General features: G+C 37.4%; 1 protein-coding gene across 2 annotated transcripts in view; it reads left to right on the forward strand.

Moving 5' to 3' along the window:
* The window catches only part of APLF (aprataxin and PNKP like factor), a 74,800-nt gene extending 60,070 nt beyond the window's left edge, over positions 1-14,730 (forward strand). The window contains exons 8-10 of one of the 2 annotated variants that reach the window (XM_084901197.1): positions 1,226-1,351; positions 6,679-6,725; positions 10,200-14,730. In XM_084901197.1, coding sequence (XP_084757323.1) covers positions 1,226-1,351; positions 6,679-6,725; positions 10,200-10,396 — 370 coding nt within the window. In that variant the 3' untranslated portion in view covers positions 10,397-14,730. The remainder of the gene's footprint in view (positions 1-1,225; positions 1,352-6,678; positions 6,726-10,199) is intronic. The other variant, XM_084901196.1, reaches the window with a different exon arrangement.
* The last annotated feature ends 4,961 nt before the right edge of the window (positions 14,731-19,691 follow it).

The raw sequence follows: 19,691 nt of genomic DNA on the forward strand, positions 1-19,691 counted from the left end.
TGATTGAGCCATTAAATACATTTTCAAAGTTTGAAACAGTGTCTCCATGAATTTTGGGAGGAAGGTAGAGTTATTTACATTAAGACATGCTATTTATGATCTATAATAATAAAAGCATAGACAATATGTCCTTCTGGACAACCTTCTGGACCAAGCCGGGATGTGAGGGAAGCCCAGGCCCCAGATGCCAGAATAAAACCCGGTTCCTAGGTGCCAGAGGGAAGCCAGTGCCAGCAGTTGGAGGAAGGAAGGCCTACTCTTGAATAAATTTTATGCATCTGGCCTCTAGTCATCATAATTAAAGGCTAAAATGCAAATGGTCATCATGCTGTGACACCATAATGCTGTGACACCTTAGGGACCAATCAGCAGGGACCTGAGGCTGCGCCCCCCTGAAGGTGTGCCCCCCCACTCCAGCCCCAGGGCCAGGGACCTGAGGCCCTGGTGCCAGGATGTGAGGCTGCATCTCCCGCCTTGTGAGGCTTGATGGGGGTGAGGCCGGCTGGGACTTGGTGTTGCCCAATGGGTGTGGGGCTGGCTGGATACTTCTATTATAGAGATAGACTAGGGGACAAATACTGCAATATCAAAATATTTCCTCTAATTAATTCCTTTTTAATGTGCATTAATTTCATGCACCAGGCCACTAGTAATAAATAAAGTTGTTTAAATATATCTTTTAAATTTCTTATTTTTTATTTCTAACAGATTAAACAACTACATAAACAAAAGCTCTCTGGAGTTTTAGTAAATTTTTCTTGCAACCAAAAAATTTGAGATACACTATTTTCTATGATAGTATAGTGTTAGTGTCTACTTTTGGGTAGGAAAATGGGTTTAATGATTAGAAGGAGACCTGTGGAGACTTCTAGAATGTTGGTAATGGTCTGTTTGTTTTTTTGTTTTTTTAAATCTTAGCAGAGTGCCTTAGTGTGCTCATTAAAAGTCCTTAAACACTTGTACTTTTATCTGTAAAGCAATATCAATTGACATACATGGCTTACCATATTTCACTAGAAATTAATTTTGTTACCATGGAGAATTCTGTATTGAATACGTGATGAGTTTTGTTTTTAACAATGTAGCATTAGTTCACATTCTGGAATAATCAGATGTGTGTTGCTTCACTTCCTGCCATATCTTACTATTTTTTTAGTATATCTAGAAATTTCGCATATTCTATTAGTTATTTTTTTTTCTCACTGTATATTTGTAATCCTTATAGGAAGAATCCTGTCCATTTCCAACATTTCAGCCATCCTGGTGATAGTGATTATGGAGGTGTGCAAGTCATGTGTCAAGATCTAGCTGATGACCGGCCTGAATGCCCTTATGGAGAATCTTGTTATAGGTATAGAAACCTAGTAGGTTTGGTTGTGCTTCCTGTTCTCCTTAATTTCTGTTACTTATTCATTTATGCCTGCAGTTTCTCATCTCAATCCTTTAACTTTTAGTTTTAAACTCCCATAGAAAGTAGTTTTTCATTCTTCTAATAAGTAGGATTACAATATTTCTTTTAGATAATTCTAAATTGTTGTTAACCTTATAAATATCTGAAATTTTCCTCATTTCTAACCTTCTAAAATGCAAATCATATAAATTAAAAGGGGTTGATGCTATCCCATCATACACTCTTATCCAGGCTCCTTAGTGTGACACAAATCAATTTTCTATCCTTTTACTTTTAATCTCTGTCTTTATATTTAAAGCATGTATCTTAAAAATAGCATATAATTGGTTCCATGGTCTTATTTTTTTATCCAGTCTGATAGTCTCTACCTTTTAAATGTAATGCTTAGTCCAGTTACATTTAATACAATTACTGATATATCTCAGTTTAATTTTGTCTTTTACTATTTGTTTTCTATTTCTCACACAAAGTCTTTGTTCCTTTAGTCTTCTTTTCCTGTTTTTTTTTTGTTTTTTTTTTTTTTTTTATTTAGCCAAGTGTTTTTCATTCTATTTTTCTTCTTCATTTACCTTTTAGTTATATATTAGAGGCCAAGTGCATGAATTTGTGCACAGGAGGGGTCCCTCTGGGTGGCCTGCAGGGATCAGGCTGAAACCCACAGTTCAATGCCACCTGCAATTCCTACCTGCTGCTCCTGCTCATCCCAGCCCTATTGTGCCTGCGGCCCACAGCAGCACTCACCAGCCATGAGCCCTTCATCTGGCACCCTCCTAAGGGGAGTGGCCTGCGGGATTGGATCTGGCTGAAACAGGCTCTCTGTCATCCCCCAAGGAGTCCCAGATTGCAGAGGGCGCAGGCCAGGCTGAGGGACCTCACTGGTGCACGATTGGGTCAGAGAGGGACCATGGGCGGGCTCCAGGGTGTGTCCTGCCCATCTTGCTTAGTCCCCATCAGCCAAACCCCAGCAGCAAGCTAATCTACCGATCGGAGTGTTAAATTAAACACTAAATTTAGAATGCATATACACTAAAATGATTGGAATGAATTTTCAACCAGTTAAATGTGAAGACAAACCCATGTACATTGCCTTGAATTCACAAAACCTTAACAGGTGTTATACATATGAAAATGTTGGTGCCTTCATGTTTCTCAGAAGCCAGCGCCCAACTTTTCAATTTTTTATTTCATTGTACCTTTTAAGAGGGATGAGGTAAGAAAGTGTATCAGTCATCAACTATAAGTGCTCTCATTCTAATGAATCTGTAACATGATCTGTACAGTGTGAAAGAACAGGGTTTCGCCACAAGCAATAAATCATTTAAATGTATATTTGATAATAAGTAAATTTATGATATCTTGTTTTTGCTGATTCAGGTTTACAGCTATGACATAAAATATTTTATTTTCCCCAAATGTTTTAAGTTATTGCAATATTATCTTTTTAAAAAATATATATATTTTATTGATTTTGTACAGAGAAGAAGGGAGAGAGATAAAGAGTTAGAAACATCGATGAGAGAGAGTCATCGATCAGCTGCCTCTTGCACACCCCCTACTGGGGATATGCCTGCAACCAAGGTACATGCCCTTGACCGGAATCGAACCTGGGACCCTTCAGTCCCCAAGCCAACGCTCTATCCATTGAGCCAAACCGGTCTCGGCAACTTATTGCAATATTATCTTAACTGATAATGTACACAGGTATACATTTCAAATTATAAGATACTGACTTTTAGAGGCCACTTGATAAAAAATGGGAACCTGTATTTAGTATAAATCTATATTATATAATTTAAGGCAAATTAATAGATTTTATTACAGAAACACTAGTTATAGTTGCCTGGTAGTTGAAATTCCCAGAATTAGTTATGTGAGACTATCAATCACTTTATTTGTAGTTGAGCAGAATCAAAGTTCATAGTATCTTTTAATGCATTTTTATAGGATCTGCAGTTAGAGAAAGTAACCTATCATCATTTGCCATCTTATAGTTCCTTAATCATGTATAAGAATATGGTCTTAGAAGAAAAGTATTTTAGACTAAATGTTGATCATTTGCTACACAGTTTTACATAATACTTGACTATAATTTTTTAAAGATTTATTTATAAATAGCAGTAACACCATCAATTATCTTCATCTAGCCTTGACAAAATATGGCTTCTATGGTATTTTTCTTCTCTTTTTATCTTTTGAATATGTGTTCATTTTAATAATAAATTTGTTTTTCTTTGTTATATTTAGTATTAATTGCAAATATATAAGAATTTGCAGATTTCTTTTGGCATAAGTAGCAAATTATAATTACTTCCAGTTACCAAATTGACTACTTTCTATTATTTTATACTGGTTTATTCTTTCATTATTTAACAAAGACCATATTTATTCTTTTTTTCTTCTAAATTTTGAGACTTAGATATTTGATAACATAGAATTCATGTTTTTGCATTAGGTTTTAAAATAAGTGTTGGGATTTTAAAAATGCAAGGTAAATTATTTTGGGATGAAAACAAAAAGATAGTGTGATCATTTATTCATTGAGCAAATATTGAACACCTAGTCACTATTTTAGACAGTTGATGTAAAACAGTACTTCTGGTTCATTTAAATTTTTGAGTGTTAAGTTTTGATATTAAATTACCACATGTTTGGAAGTAAGCAAAAATAAAAATTACTATTCTTTTCTCATTATTGTTGCCTACTTAATCTTTAGGTAGCTCTTTATAATGGAGAGATATGGGTTTTAAAATCAGCAGACTTAAAATTCTAGTTATGGTTATGCCAGTTCTGTGGTATAACTTTGATCTTTCTGAGCCTCAGTTCCTCATAAAAACATGGAAAACAGAGGTTGGGTCATTTATGCTTAGAGTTCTCCACTCAATGGTGGAGAAATTGAGAGCAGAGAGCAATTTATTCATATTCATACAGTCAGATCATTATATTCTCAGCTACTTTTTGTAGGCTTCTTTGCTGTTTCCTCTTCCTTTTTTTCTCCCTGTGATTATTGCAGAGCCAGAGGACTCAGTTCTCTGATCTCATCCATTCTCTAGTCTATTCTATCCTTATTCCCTGGGTGAGCTAATTTAACTTAATGGCACCAGATTCATGTTTGAATGCCCCCACGTGGTTGTAAATAGGTAGTTCACACTTACCACATCTGAAACAGAACTCTTGATTTCCATCAGGAAAGCAATGCATTCACAAGTGTGCTCCATCTTTGTCAATGACTTCACTTTAACAGAATATTGAGGCCCCAAACCAAGAAGCACCCTTGCTTCTTTTCTTTTCTTCACACCACTCTTCCAAGCCATCCGCAGTTCTTGCCATTTCAACCTTTAAAACCGTAACCACTTCTTACTTCCTCTGTCTCTTATCATCTTAGTCATAACCTCTTTCCTGGAATATATCCCTTTCCTTCCTTTGATTTTCTGCAGTTTGTTTTCCGAGTAGCTACTAGAGGAATTCTCTAAAAACAAGTCGTGTAATGTTGTTTTCTTACTTAATACCATCCGGTAGCTTCCTACAAAACTCTTTACCATGTCTCACAAGTTCTCTGACTTGATTTCCTTATATTTTCCTTCTCATTCATTCCCCTTGAGCTATACAGACCTTTCTGTGTTTTTCCACCTGCCCTAGCTTGTTTCTATGTTGGCCTTAAAGCAAATTTAAAGACTTTTTAAAAATTACCTCTTCCTGAAGTGTTCTTCCTTCAACTATGTATTGTTATTCATATACCTATATCATTAAAATCAGAAATGTTTTAGAAAATGTATATTTTAAAATGTAACAGCTCACAAAAACCTGGGGTGGTTATGGGTGTATGGTTTGTGTTTAGAACCCGAAGATTACTGTTAATAATTAGTAACAATGCAAACACACACACACACACACACACACACACACACACACGAAAAACCATACAGGATTTTGAGGCCTGCTGAGTTATAGAAAATGCCATTTGTGAACAAGGTTGATATAAATCTTTTATGAATGAACTCTGAGTATTTCTATTCATTATTAGGAACAAGTCCTGAATAGAATTTAAAATCATCCTGGAGAGTTATTACAAATGCCTCCAAAGAACGCTACAGAATATGAAAAAGGCATTCTGCCTTATTATGAAATAACTGGTTTTTGAGAATGGAATATATATAGGAAAATGTTAGAAAATATTCTATAAGTGTGTGAAATGTGATTGGGGACATATTCAACCATAGTAATTGTATGTATTGTTGAAGGCAAAACTTAGCTATGTAGTATTACTTGGCAATTACTTTTGCTGGCAAGTTTTCAGATATTGTTGTTGGCTATCTTAAAGTAAAATTGATTTCTCTTTCTATAAAAATAGCTGACACTTGTAAAATGCTTAATAGCCTACAAATGTTTATACACATTACTTCATTAACTCTTGGAACAACCTTGTGTGAAGTACGCACTATTATCCCTGCTTACAGAGGAGGAAGTGGAGACTTGGTTCATAGGAGTTACCCTGAATCCCATAACCTGTAGCAGTGCCATTTGAATTCAGACTTAAGTCTTCTGATCCTGAAATCAGAGTCCCTTGCACAACATACTGCTCAAGTTGAACAAGCCAGATGAGAATAGGTCCAAGACACAGTGGCATCTCTCTCGGAAGCATCTGGAAAGAACTCTGTGTTCCTTGTTCCCCTGAGTGATGGATGGACTAGAGCTAAGTGTCTTATGATGCTGAGCAGTTAGTAGCCAGGAACCTGATTGCAGTGGAGTCTGCTTACTGTGACTGTCAGATTTTTCTTTGGACTCAGAAGAACCTTAAAAGTATCTTTTAGGTATTACACAACACACACACACACACACACACACACACACATTTTATATTGTGTTATATATTTTATATACTATTTTACACTGTATTTTTATATATGTAACATATGACATTGACATTTTAAAAATAAAATATATTTTACTTTAGGAATATGATACATTTTGTTTGTCTCATGCTGTAGAGTATGTAAGTCATGAGGAAAGAACTTTGGTTCACCACTCTATCTTTTCATCTAGAAATATGCCTGGCATCAGTAAATGTTGAAATCAAAAAGCAAATGCTGTGTACAGCATGGTGAGTGTAGTTAATAAGGAAAAGCAAGTGCTTTTCAAAGAGAGGCTTATTGGGGTCTAATTGTCTGTGTGAGTTGGTGAATGTTCTAGTTTAATTAAAATAGTCATTAATTTTTAGTGACTGGAAAACTAGATCTTACTTCTGATTTCTTTTCTTTCTTTTTCTTCAGGAAGAATCCTCAGCACAAGGTAGAATATAGACATAGTACACTTTCAAGTAAGTAATTTTTCTTCAGGAAACTCAAAATGAAACCTTTAAATGAATCCCTATTAAACCTACATACAGTTTGTAGTTATTATGAATTTTTTCCAAAACCTCACCTGTGTATTTGTCAAATTGCGAATTTTAATGATTTTTATTCAATAAAAATATAAGTATTTATGCAGCAAATATTTTCTACAATTATTGTGTAACAATATATATTTATCCTTGCGTCTATTAGGATTTTTTTCTTTGTAAGTACCTGAAAACAAAATTTCAAATTGGTCTAAACAGTATAGAGATCTTGCTCACTTCTATAATTGCAAAGTTCAAATATAGGACTAGATTTAGACATAATTTATGTTTGGCTCACTAATATTGTTAATAATGTCACCAGTGACCCAATCTCCTTCCACCATTCTGTCTTTAAAGGGGTTGATATTATCCTAAGACTGACTTTTCTTCTCATCCTTTTTCAGCTGGGATGATAAGTACCCACTTCTACATCTAAGGAGAGAGGGAAAGAGAATTAACACTTTGACTCCCTCTATTCTAAGAAAAACATAAAATTCACTTTTTTTTTTTTACTAGATTAGATCACATTATTTCTCTTGACCATTTACTATGCCATTGATTAGTTTGTACCAACCCTGGAACCAGAATAGAGTCACCTCCTTCAGAACCACAGAGATCCCTAATAGAAACTAAAGTTTGGGGGGAAAGAGAAGAAACAGGAATAGACACTAGACAAGCAACTATTACTGTCCCTCAGTCCTATTTACATCAGCCTGTTGAACCTTCTGTTTCCCCTCCTTCTGAACTGTAATATTTTTCCCTTTTAGCAAATTCTGGCTTATTTGTATCATCGGCAGAGGCCAGTTCAGTGCACAATATCTCTGCCCACAGAGTGAGAGAATAAAATGCATACTTTCAGGCTATGCCTATGTGTATCTGTATAAACACAATCAATTTGTAACCTAGTGATAAAAATAATTTCACCATTGGGGATTCCATTAGATGTTTCTGGCTGAAACATACTTTAGGGTTTTACTACTCCAGACACCAGTATAATTATTTTATCTGAGGAAATATGTATGGAGATTATATAATATGTTTTACTGTTTTTACTGAGGCTGTATCTAACGATGTAGCATTTATGATTGTTAACTTCTTTTCTAGCAATAATGTAATAATCTTGATTAAAATTATATTTTATTGATGAAGTTTAGCATTTTTCTATGAAAAAAGTATTTGACACATTTGTGTATCTTCACCAAAATAAGAACCATTTTCCTAAACACTATCAATATGTATTATATGGCATCATTAAAAATATGTGAATTTTCTTTGCAAAATCTCTGTGAAGTAAAAATATTTTTACTTCATTAGAAATGTTTTTTTAAAAAATTATAGATAATATTAAGCAACATTTAGCTTTATGTTTTTAATGCACTTTCAAAGGCTCTGTGGCAACATAATTAGAATATCTCTTCCTATTCCAAAACCTACCAATTAAAGAATCTGGAGTATTTCAAATATTAATTTAAGTATTGAGGTCTCATATATTTAAATTTATTGATATCAGACAGAATTATAACCTACTTGTTTTCTTATTTCCTAAATCTTTAAAGTTTAACATTACCCAAGATCTTAATCTCATTTATATAGTAATGTTCATTTACTCACATATTTATTTATTGATTATATGTCTAATAAGTGGGCAAAGTTACAGAGAGACAGGAAAACCAGCACTGAGTTGACATGTTTGTGGTGAGATGCTCCAAAACCTGGGGTTATCAGGGTACACCAGAGGTGGGAGTTTTAAGTTAATGTGGTCTTTAATTTAAGGCGGTAGGATTTCAGTCATCTTTGTTTTTTGGCCTGTGGTGGGTGGGTTTAGGACATCCCAGACAAAGTGAATAATAGATCAATCAAGGATATCAAGGTAGAAAAAGGTAAGTTGTGTTCGGAGTTAGCAAGATTTCCCTCAGGAAACCAAGGCGATTCTTACGCTAATGAGAATTGTGCAGCTTATTATGTAGCTCCTTTTTAGCTTTGGCTACCAAGAAACTTGATGCTCAAGTTATAACAATTATGTTAAAAATTGAGATTGACATATATTTTAAAATTCTATTTGTATTTGTATTTTTAAAATCATCTCTATTATAAGCTATTATCAAATCCTCTGGAATGAGTAGTGATATTAAGAAAAATATAAATATCTATTTCATGTGAACTGTAGGAAGACATTAACTAAAGCATATGTAAAAGCATAGATATTAATATTTCTTACCCATACATTTGCTTTTAACTACAGGGATTGTCCTCTGCTATTCAGAAGATTTCCAGATAGAAGCATCCTACTATATACATATTGATTTCAGAAAGGAAGGGAGGAGAGAGAAATAGAAATATCAATGATGAGAGGGAATCATTGATTGGCCTCCTGCATGCTTAAAACTGGGGATTGAGCTTGAAACCCACGCATATGCCTTGACCAGGAATTGAACTGTGACCTCCAGATTCATAAGTTGATGTACAACCATGGAGCCACACTGGCTGAACCTACTTGTTTCTTAAATGCTCCATATCTTCCCAGAATTTTTTACTGCCTTACTTTAGACCAACTCTGATGCTCACTATGGAAGGAATATAAAACAGAGTGGGATAAGGGAAGAAATTAATTTGGAGACAGAAGAATTCTAGTATTAAAATATTACTTAGAAATCTATAAATTCTATATGCTGTTACCATAGTAATCTTACTTGTATAATGAACTGTAGAATATCATAAATTTATAAACTAAACTTTCCAAAGTATGTAAACTTTGTACCTTCTCATTTGATTACAACCCTCATGCATCAGTCAGATTGTGCTAGGTTTGCTGTGATAATCCCCAAATTTTACTGCCTTACACAAACACGAGATGTGTTTCTTCACTTCCAGCTTCGTGTTGGCTGTGGCCTCGTCCCAGCTGAGCGTTCAGGCTGGAGGATCAGCCCCTGCCTGGGACCCACTGCTCTCACAGCCAGGGGACATCATAATAGCAAACCACAGAGGACATCAAAATAGCGGAACTACAGAAAGGCTCTGCAAGCTTCTCCTTGGAAGGCCACACACCACTTCCACCCACTTGCTTTGGCCAAATCTGGAGTCATTGGGGATGGAGAAATATAATCATAACATAGGGAGGGGCAGTGAATAACTGGGACAGAAATACACTGTACCATCCCAAGCCTGGATATGATTACAATATTATGAAGGAGCCATTATGAATCTCAAAGGACATTTTAGTAGGAGCCTCATGGTAGGAAAAACTAGAAATAATAAATGACAAGTGGTCATTTTAGTCCCCTTCCTAGGAATGTGTAGTGATTAGCTAAATATTAGGTAAAGTGGATTTTTCTTGACGGAGAAGGACATTTTACAATTAGCCATCTCTAATCCCAGGTGGAGTGGCAATTCATGTACCAAACTTCTGTTTTTCAGTCCGAAACAATGTGGATGACGATGAAGGGCAACCCAATGAGTATGACCTGAATGACAGCTTTATAGATGATGAAGAGGAAGAGTATGAGCCCACAGATGAAGATTCTGACTGGGAACCTGGAAAGGAGGATGAAGAGAAGGAAGATATGGAAGAGCTTTTGAAAGAAGCAAAAAAATTTATGAAAAGAAAAAAGTAACTTGGTTATGCAATAATACATGGCTCACATTTACTATTACTTTATGGAAAAATATTCAGAAACTAGGGCGGCACTTAATCAATAATTGGTTTCCTTTCTAGACTTTACTAATGACTGCAAATGAAACATTGAAACGTTAACCTTCAGTGTAGTCTATGGAATTTTTTGTTGTTGCTGCTTTGCTTTTTCTATCCTATTTGAAGCATCTAGAAGTGGGAAGTAGACAAAGTTAAAAACAAATAGTTGATACTTTTCACGTGTTTTGTCTGCTGGTTATAAAAAGCAAAAACCATAGGTTTTGGTCTTTTTTTCTTTTCTTTCTATTTTCCAAAAGATTCTGTCTTTATAGAATACTATGCAAGTATAACCTGGCAAATTACATCCTGGGTGGAAAGGCATGCCTCTTTTCATTGCTATTGGAGTAATTCTTCAAGCAGAACCAGACTTTAAAAAATGACAGCCATCATATAATAGCTAGCATTTTTCTAGCATCCTAGATGCAAGCTTTGCATTTCATCGACTATTTTATTCTTTGAAACTTGGGGACATTAGTGCCACATGGATACTGAAAATAGATTCCATAAGACTATAGAAATGTTCACTGCACAGGGAATGTAACTTAGTGCTGCACATCTGTAATTTACTGTGTGTCTGAGCTTAAACATACAATAGAAAAAGTTAAAGAATTTGAGTTTCTTTCTCAAATGGAAATCCTGCCTGATTATTTTAACTTTCATTGTGCTGTCTTTACATTAAGAAAATATAGAAATGATTTTTGATCATAATTTTCTCCAACGACCTTAGTTCTTTCATCCTCAGATGAAGGTGGCAAGCTACCTGGCCTTTTATTTGTTCTCTAGAGTCATGAACTATGTCTCTGTATCTCTGTTCCCAAACTTCTTTAATAATAGTTGGGTATATGTATTGGAAATAATAAATCACTGAACCAAGTGTCCTTGTTAAACTCTAATATTTTCTATAAGAACCTAAACATTTTTTATATTAAAAGAGCAATACAGATTTGTAATGGTTTTCTCAGTGTTTTTAAATCTTTCCAAGATAATCCTGTGAGGCCTGCTGGGTCGTGAGTTTGGGAGTGGGAGAACATTATAAGGAAAGATAGGATGAACCTGCTGGTACCCCATCCTCACCCTTTACCGGAAGGAACCTTCTCACCTCCTGGGGCCCCTTGGCATCCTCTGGTGTTCACCTCTCCTTCAGCCAAAGACACTAAATGCCTGGGTTCTCCGAGTGTCTTGGTGCTTGGACTCCTGCACCGTGTCAGCATCATTAGGGCAGCAGGTGAACAGCGTTGCTGTTCTGTGTATTGAAGTGGGGCAACGGGAAAAGCCAGAAGGTTTTCATCTTGTCATCCTGCCCCCTGGATAAGGAAATGCTGGGTGAAGAATGTGAGCTCATTATGACTCTGAACAATCCCCATCCCAGTGCTTCCTGGGAAGTCCAAAATATTTCCCAATTGTGTCAAGGCTGGCTTAGTGGAAGTATAGCATTGTAATTCATCCCTTTTGTTTTGAAAGAGAAATTTATTGTTCTAAAACTGAGATGAAGCATAATGTGTGCCCAGCTGGAAAAACTCACCTTTCTTTGATGATGTTGATAACTTAAGTGCTGACAGGAGATAAAATCATGTTGCAGGTGTGACTGATAGCCACAAAGCAATCTGCCTGCCGTTTCCTTCTTAGGTGTAACTCTTGTTATTTCTGATCCATGGTTGACATCTCAAGTTGGCATCAATCATCCAGACCTACATAACCTCATACCGCCTGATGAAGGGAGGGCCCATTTGTGACTTAGCAGATTTACTGATGTGTGAAATAAGCAAGTGTCTGGAATTACTCTGGACATTTATGTAAACATCCCCTAGTCAAGGGTACATGTTTGTTCTCCCCAAGCTTTGTTTTTCAAACTGGCACCCTAGCTGTTGTCTCCCTAAACCAGTAAAAATCACACCCAAGACATTTCATTTTAACAACACAGGAATATCACTCGTATCAGAATGATAGTGTGAATGAAATTCCTGCAGTTCCACTCAACATGCCATCATGCCCTGACAGCCACCTCCAGTTCACTTTAAAGGACTTCTGAAGTTTCCTGGGTGGAGGCATCCCATTCCCGGCAAGACCATGTCCTGGAGAGGACCACTGGGCCCCTGTCCCGGCTCTATGAGCCTGCCTCTCTGACCTCCCGGGTGGGCCCAGCTCCCAGCCCCCAGCCCCCAGCCAGGCCCATCAGGTGCTCCTTTGGGGAACCTGCTCAGCCTACAGACAGACAGGAGCCTCCAATGCTGAGGCCTCAGAGATGTCTCTGACGGGTCAACCTTTCTCTGAACTACCCCATGATCTATGTTTATTTTCCTTTAGCTAGTCAGGATTGATCATTACATCCAGCAAAAAGAAGAACGTTGAATTATCACATCACACTATAAATTATTATTGAGCTATGTAATCAACACTACAGTTTTTATTTTAATTAAGGAAATGTTAGTGGTAAATTTAAATCTCAGATCTTTCTTTTTTTCTCCAAAAGTCAGTAATTGGCAGACTGAGGTAAAATGTTGAAAAGTCAATGTTTTACCTTTTTAAGACACCTCATATAACGCTGTAGCAGGAATTTCTGGCATTTTGCCAAGTAATGAGTCTCCAAGTTTATTCTATATGACAAGTGCTATTTCAATGCTCCCTAAGATCTAATATGAATAAGGACTGCTTAAAAGGAAAAAGTTCTTATAGAACTTCCCACCCCGTGTGTGGAGTGCTACACCAGCATTTATTGAGCTTATTTTTAGAGATTTAAGTTATAAATTTAAACTGCCACAGTTGGAAGTAAAAAAAAAAAAGTGACTAATTTATTATAAATCTATAAGTACATAGAGATACTACTAATAATGATATTTTTAAAAAGCAAAAGTAAGAAAAGGCTGACTTTCACTAACTCCTTACTCTGGAAATTTTTAATAAACATATATTCTGCCTTTGGGAAGGAACTGTATTTCATTCTCAGTAGATGAGGGAATATTTTTTAAAAAAATATGTATTTATTGATTTCAGAGAGGAAGGGAGAGGGAGAGAGCAAGAAACATCAGTGATGAGAGTCATTGATTGGCTGCCTTTTGCATGCCCTCTACTGGGTGGGGATCAGGCCCAAAACCCAGCATGTGCCCTGACCAAGAATTGAACAGTGACCTCTTGGTTCATAGGCCAACACTCAACAATTGAGTCACAACTGCTGGGTAGAAATATTTTTACAGTAGAATGCCAGCTAATAAATGGAGAAAGAATGAGAGAATGAGGAAATCACCATTTTCTAACCCCATAATGTAATAATTTATTCAGGCAAGGATAATTAATAGACTGAAAAATGTCACCCCCCAGATAATTTATAAATGAGAAAGCGTAACTTTACATTGGAGAGGTCGGATGTCACCTGTCGATAGTGGATGGCCTGGATTTAGGTGCTTCTTAAGTTATGTTTTTGCCAAAGTTTCACTAAGTTTAATCAAGCCTTTGACCCTAACTCTCAGGAAAGAAGAAATATAGTACATAGAGGAACATGGTAAGTGACACCACAGCAAACTGTAATCAGATAAGTACAAAATGTGAGCAGTTCTAAATGATCTCTTTAAAAAGGCAGTGTTCTAAAAACATAAATGAGGAACACTCTACACTTAGAGTTTAAAAAATCATAACTACTCCATGTAATGCATGAATCTGAATCTGGTCCTTGTTTGGAAATAAACCAGCACTAAAAGATATTTTTAGGACTATTAGAGAAATTTGAATATGAATTGCATATTAGATGATGGTAGGAAATTGTTAATTTCCTGGGCTATGATTGAAGTATTTTGATTTTGAGGAAGAATATTCTTAATTGTAGGTGATACAAGCTGAGGTGTTTATAGCTGAAATAGCATAATATTTGTATCTTATTTTCATTTGGTTGCATTTACTAGTATACACACAAACACAGATAATGCATATATGGCAAAAATATTAATGTTTAGGTCATGAGTATACAAGTATTCATTATACTATTATTTTAACTTTTCTGAGTGTTTGGAAAAAAAATTTAAATCTCAGAACAAAATAAAGGAAAACCTGAGGATGATTTCTTTAAAGAAGGTGATGCATAATTCTATCCTAGTTATTCTGAAAACAAAAGAATCCTATGTTAAAAATATTGATTATTTCAAGTTGACTTCATTCTTTTAAAATTTTAATTTTGTTTGTGTTTTAAAGTGCATATAATATATTAATATCATGATGCGTGTAAATAGATTGTGCCAAGTATTTACAGAAATACTTGATATAGGGAAATATACAAGCTAAAAGATTTCTTGCTCCTGCAGTGCACAATAAAAATTATTTGGAGACCACTCCCGTGTCTACCATGTCTCATGTTTCCAGGTCAACTTTTGAATGGCTACTAAGGCAGGTAGACTAACCAACCAGGCTACAGGTTTGTAGAGCAGAGAGAATTCATTCATACAAGAATACAAGAACAGAGGTGGGGACAGCTCTCTTCTGACTCGGGGGGCTGTCTGATTACACCTTCCCTTGTCTTTTGGGTGGCTGTGACATATAGACTCTTTCTTCTCTCACGTGAACCCCAGAGCCCAAGTGCCTGGGCTACTGAGAATGGAGTTGTGTTTCTGGTCCAGGGAAGAAATTAGGATATTAGAGTGGGCAGGGGACAAGAAGAGAGCAGGGGATTGCCTGGAAGCCAGAGGTGTAATTCCTTTCCTTAAACACCCTCAACAGACTTCCCTAGTCATCAGTAGCCTTTCCCAAATGGAATACTGATTCTGTAGGATGTTTATAGGTGAGACTCAAAAAGGAATACAATGATGAAGTTTGTGAAAAGCAAATTTGCACCATGAATCTTCTAGATGGGGTTTATAGTATTCACTGTTTCTAAAACATATAAACGTGACTTTTTTTTTCCTAGAAATTCTGTTATGTTCATTCCTTCATTCAACAAATACAGCTTAGTAGCTATAACTGTGGCAAACATTGTTCTTGTCATGGTAGATGCAGAAATGAATAAGACAATATTTTCCCCCAAATGGAGCTTATATTGAGACTAGAGGCCTGGTGCACGAATTCATGTACAGGTGGGTCCCTCTGGGTGGCCTGCAGGGATCGGGTTGAAACCCACAGTCCAACGCTGCCTGCAGCTCCTACCGGCCTCTTCCCCTCATCCTGGCCCCACTGTGTCTGCCAAGGGCTCATGCCCAATCAGCCCTGAGCAATCAACAGCCATGAGCCCTGCGTCCAGTGCCCTCCCAAGGGGTGTGGCCTGCAGGATTGGCTGAAACTGGCTCTCCATCCCCAGAGGAGTCCTGGATTGTGAGAGGGCACAGGCCAGGCTGAGGGTTCCCACCAGTGCATGATCGGGCCGGGGAGGGACCACAGGAGGTCTCCAGGGCATATCCTGTCTCACCATATGATGATCCAGTGGAAGTGTATTCTCAACAGAGGTACAAAGGCCACAGGACAGGAAGGAGCTTGGGGAGTTCCAGAAACATCAGGCAAGCATTGCCTTACGTAGAATGAGCAAGGTGGAGAGGAGATAGGAGGGGTGAGAGACCTCTCACTTGGGTAGAGGTAGGCAGGAGCCAGATCATGGGACTCTTCAAAGAAGAATGAGCATTTGGGGATTTTGTAGATTGTAGACTGTGAGTTACAGTAGGTGAGCATTTGGGGTTGAGAAGGAGTGAGAAACTGAGTCAGATTTGTGTACCTGCTGAACACAAAGGGGTAAGATAGTAGGTGAGAAATGAATGACTTTTCATCTTAAACTTGAGTAAGGCAAACAGGAGTGAGAGGCATGATGAGATAAATCTCATAGAAAATAATTATCTCCACTTGCAGCTGCTGACTTGGATTGCTCTGTGGGCAGCTCAGGCTTTTGGTGTCCTGAAGGAGGGGAGGAGAAAGTATTCTCAGGGGAATTCAGAGCTCTTTGGGGGTCCTTTGTTCCCACCCAAGGGCCTCTTCCAGCAAGGAAAAGGGGGCTCCCTAGGTGTGCCGTGGGAGTCTGGTTTCCATGAGTGCAGGGACTGTGTTCTCTTTTTCTCACCTTGATCCTTAGCCCCGCGCTGTATGGTTGATCCTCCTCAGTAAATGCTTGCTCCAGTGAAATGCATTTAGATCTTGTGACTTTAAGAAAATGAATACTCGAAAAGAATAAGTGGCTTATACTATAGCCAGTAAATCTCAATTCATATCCCCTGAGAGAAAGATAAATCTAGAACACAAGAATTCTTATAAATACCTCTGTCATAATCCTTACTAACACCCACATTAGTAAAAGTTAAAACACTTCAGATAAAAATAACAGACCTTGTGTTCATATTAATTAAATGTATTCTTATGTATGTGTTGATATATATACAAGAGATATTAAACTTATGAATAAGACCTTGTTTGGCCAAAACCGGTTTGGCTCAGTGGATAGAGTGTCAGTCTGCAGACTGAAGGATCCCGAATTCGATTCCAGTCAAGGGCACGTACCTTGGTTTCAGGCATATCCCCAGTAGGGGGTGTGCAAGAGGCAGCTGATCGATGATTCTCTGTCATCGACGTTTCTAACTCTCTATCCCTCTCTCTTCCTCTCTATAAAAAAATCAATAAAATATATATTTTTGAAAAAGACCTTGTTTGGTATTAGGTGTGAATGCCTTTGTATTCATTTTTCAAATTATGACATTTCTATATAATTCACTTTAATTCATAAAAGTCAATTCTTTCCTGTGGCCTTCATTATGTTAAAAAAATTTTAAACTTTTCAAAATGAGATTAATCATGCCCTTTAAGTGGTTTCTTGAATTGTTGGCAGTTAGCTAATATTCCTGAACTTTTCTATACAGCTCATTAACTCCCTGTCAGACAGTAACTTCAGAAAGCATTTCTTTCATCATGATGATTAGAGAATATATATTGGATGAAAGTAATAAAAGTATCATTGTCATTTACTTTTACTGCTGGAAGAAGCTTTCACATTTCTTGAGACGTAACATGGGCTGTGGAAGAAATGTTGACTATAATTTGAGTCAATAATGGTTTGCTTCCTCTATTATAAGGTGCAAAGGTCCATAAAAATACAGAACATTCATCAGTAGCTAGATAATAACTTAATCTTAAAGAAATGTTCATGTATAAAAATAAAAGAATATTGACATTCTATAATATGCTTAAAATTTCCCTTTTTTTCTGAAAAATCAGAGAAAGACAAGCAAAAGGCACAACATAAAATCTCTGCCACTCCCCAATTTCAGGTCCTATTCTGAAAGTGGTTAATTAAAGATTCAGAGTTTAGCCGAGATCAGTTTGGCTCAGTGGATGGAGCGTCGGTCTGTGGACTGAGGAGGTCCCGGGTTTGATTCCGGTCAAGGGCATGTGCCTTGGTTGCGGGCACGTCCCCAGTGGGGGGTGTGCAAGAGGCAGCTGATCAATGATTCTCTCTCATCGATGTTTCTGACTCTCTGTCCCTCTCTCTTTCTCTCTGTAAAAAAATCAGTAAAGATATATTAAAAAAAAATTCAGAGTTTAAATGAATTCTTCAAAGTTACAGAGAAACAAATAGTAGTATTGGTGGTTCTAAGGGGACGGCAGGTGATTTAGGCCCTTTCCTCATTCATTCTATGTCAATAGCTCAAAAGCTCCTTTCCGACCTACCAAGTCCCTCTGCCTTTGAAGCTGCCCCTAATTAGTAGTGGGTTCACAGTTCATCTGATGCCTGGACCAACTTTCTTATACTGAAACTTATAAATGAAAACAAGAAGTCCGATTTTTACCTCACACTTTGAATTTTTTAAAAATTTATCTTTATTGTTGAAAGTATTACAGATGTCCTCTTTGCTCCCCTCCCCCCCAATTGGACCCCTCCACCCCGCCCCACCCCTCCCAGGCCTTCACCAGACCATAGTCTGTGTCCATGGACCATGCATATATCCATTTAAGTTCCCTGGTCGATTTCTCCCTCTCCAACCCTCGCCACCTTCCCTCTTAAATTTGCTTCAGGACACTGCTATAGAACATGGACAATCAATGACCTGACCGATGAATACAATTATCAGCCCTAATGGAAATCCATTGCCTTAGTGAACAGAAGGTCTTATTTGCTAGATTTGCAATTTAAAAGAAGGAGATAAATTAGTAAGGGGATAGAATGAATGCCAGCTTGGCACCATTTTTTTTTGGTGCTACAGTATATTTCTGAAAGAAAAGTTTCTGATTAAAGATGCAAGGACCCTGTCATGCTAATTTCAGCTGATATCCTGACTCAGAATGTCATCCCGCCCCTGTCACCACTGTCACATCTGACAGCCGGCTTAATAATTACATTTAGGCCTGTTGGCTTTTGTTGACCTTTACTGAGAAACACATTTTCGAGCTCTGGACATGAATAGAGTGCTTTGATTTGGGGGAAATAATAGGTTTGCATCATCCCCAGCAACCAGATCTGATTACCTATGATATTTCCACTTTACTTCACGAGGATGGCTGGTAGTTGAAGCCACTCTGTCATTAGTCCACAACGTTGGCCCTCTGCACAGGGTCACTCTAAAAGAGGGAATGCTTATTTCTGTCTGAATGAAGGCTCTGGATGGCCACTTCTCTCCAGAGGCTCCAAAATCTTCTTATTTTGAACCCCTAGATTTTCTTACGCTCTGTTAAGGTCGTTGTTTGTGTGAGCACCTGTGAACAGTTCCTTCAAGTTGCAGGCTAGATTTTTCCCATCTTTCTTCACCTGCTCTTCTTCTGTTCCCTTATGTGATCTCTACTGCCCTCTATTGGGTCTGCAGGGTGGTGTAGTAGCAAGAGCCCTCAATAAAAGAATATTGACATTCTATAATATGCATAAAATTTCCTCCCCCTCGCCCCCCTGAAAAATCAGAGAAAGACAAGCAAAAGGCGCAACATAAAAGCTCTGCCACCCCCCAATTTCAGGTCCTATTCTGAAAGTGGTTAATTAAAGATTCAGAGTTTAGCCGAGATCAGTTTGGCTCAGTGGATGGAGCGTTGGTCTGTGGTGAGGCTCAAGTTTTCTCCTCTGTAAAACCATCTTGCAGACGTGTTGAAAGGATGCGAGGAGATCCTGTATGTAATGTGGTCAGCAGATGCTTGGCACACGCGGTGGTAGGCACTGGGTATATGTAACTGCTCTGATTTTCTTTATGTCCCTATTAAGTTATCTCTATGACCCTATTGCTCCTGCTGTGTGGGCTTTCCATCACAGCATCTTTTCCAAAGGAAAAACATTGAAGACCTGT

The sequence above is a fragment of the Pipistrellus hanaki genome (assembly GCF_964339955.1).
Source record: "Pipistrellus hanaki genome assembly, chromosome: 12".
In the NCBI taxonomy this organism is placed as follows: domain Eukaryota; kingdom Metazoa; phylum Chordata; class Mammalia; order Chiroptera; family Vespertilionidae; genus Pipistrellus; species Pipistrellus hanaki.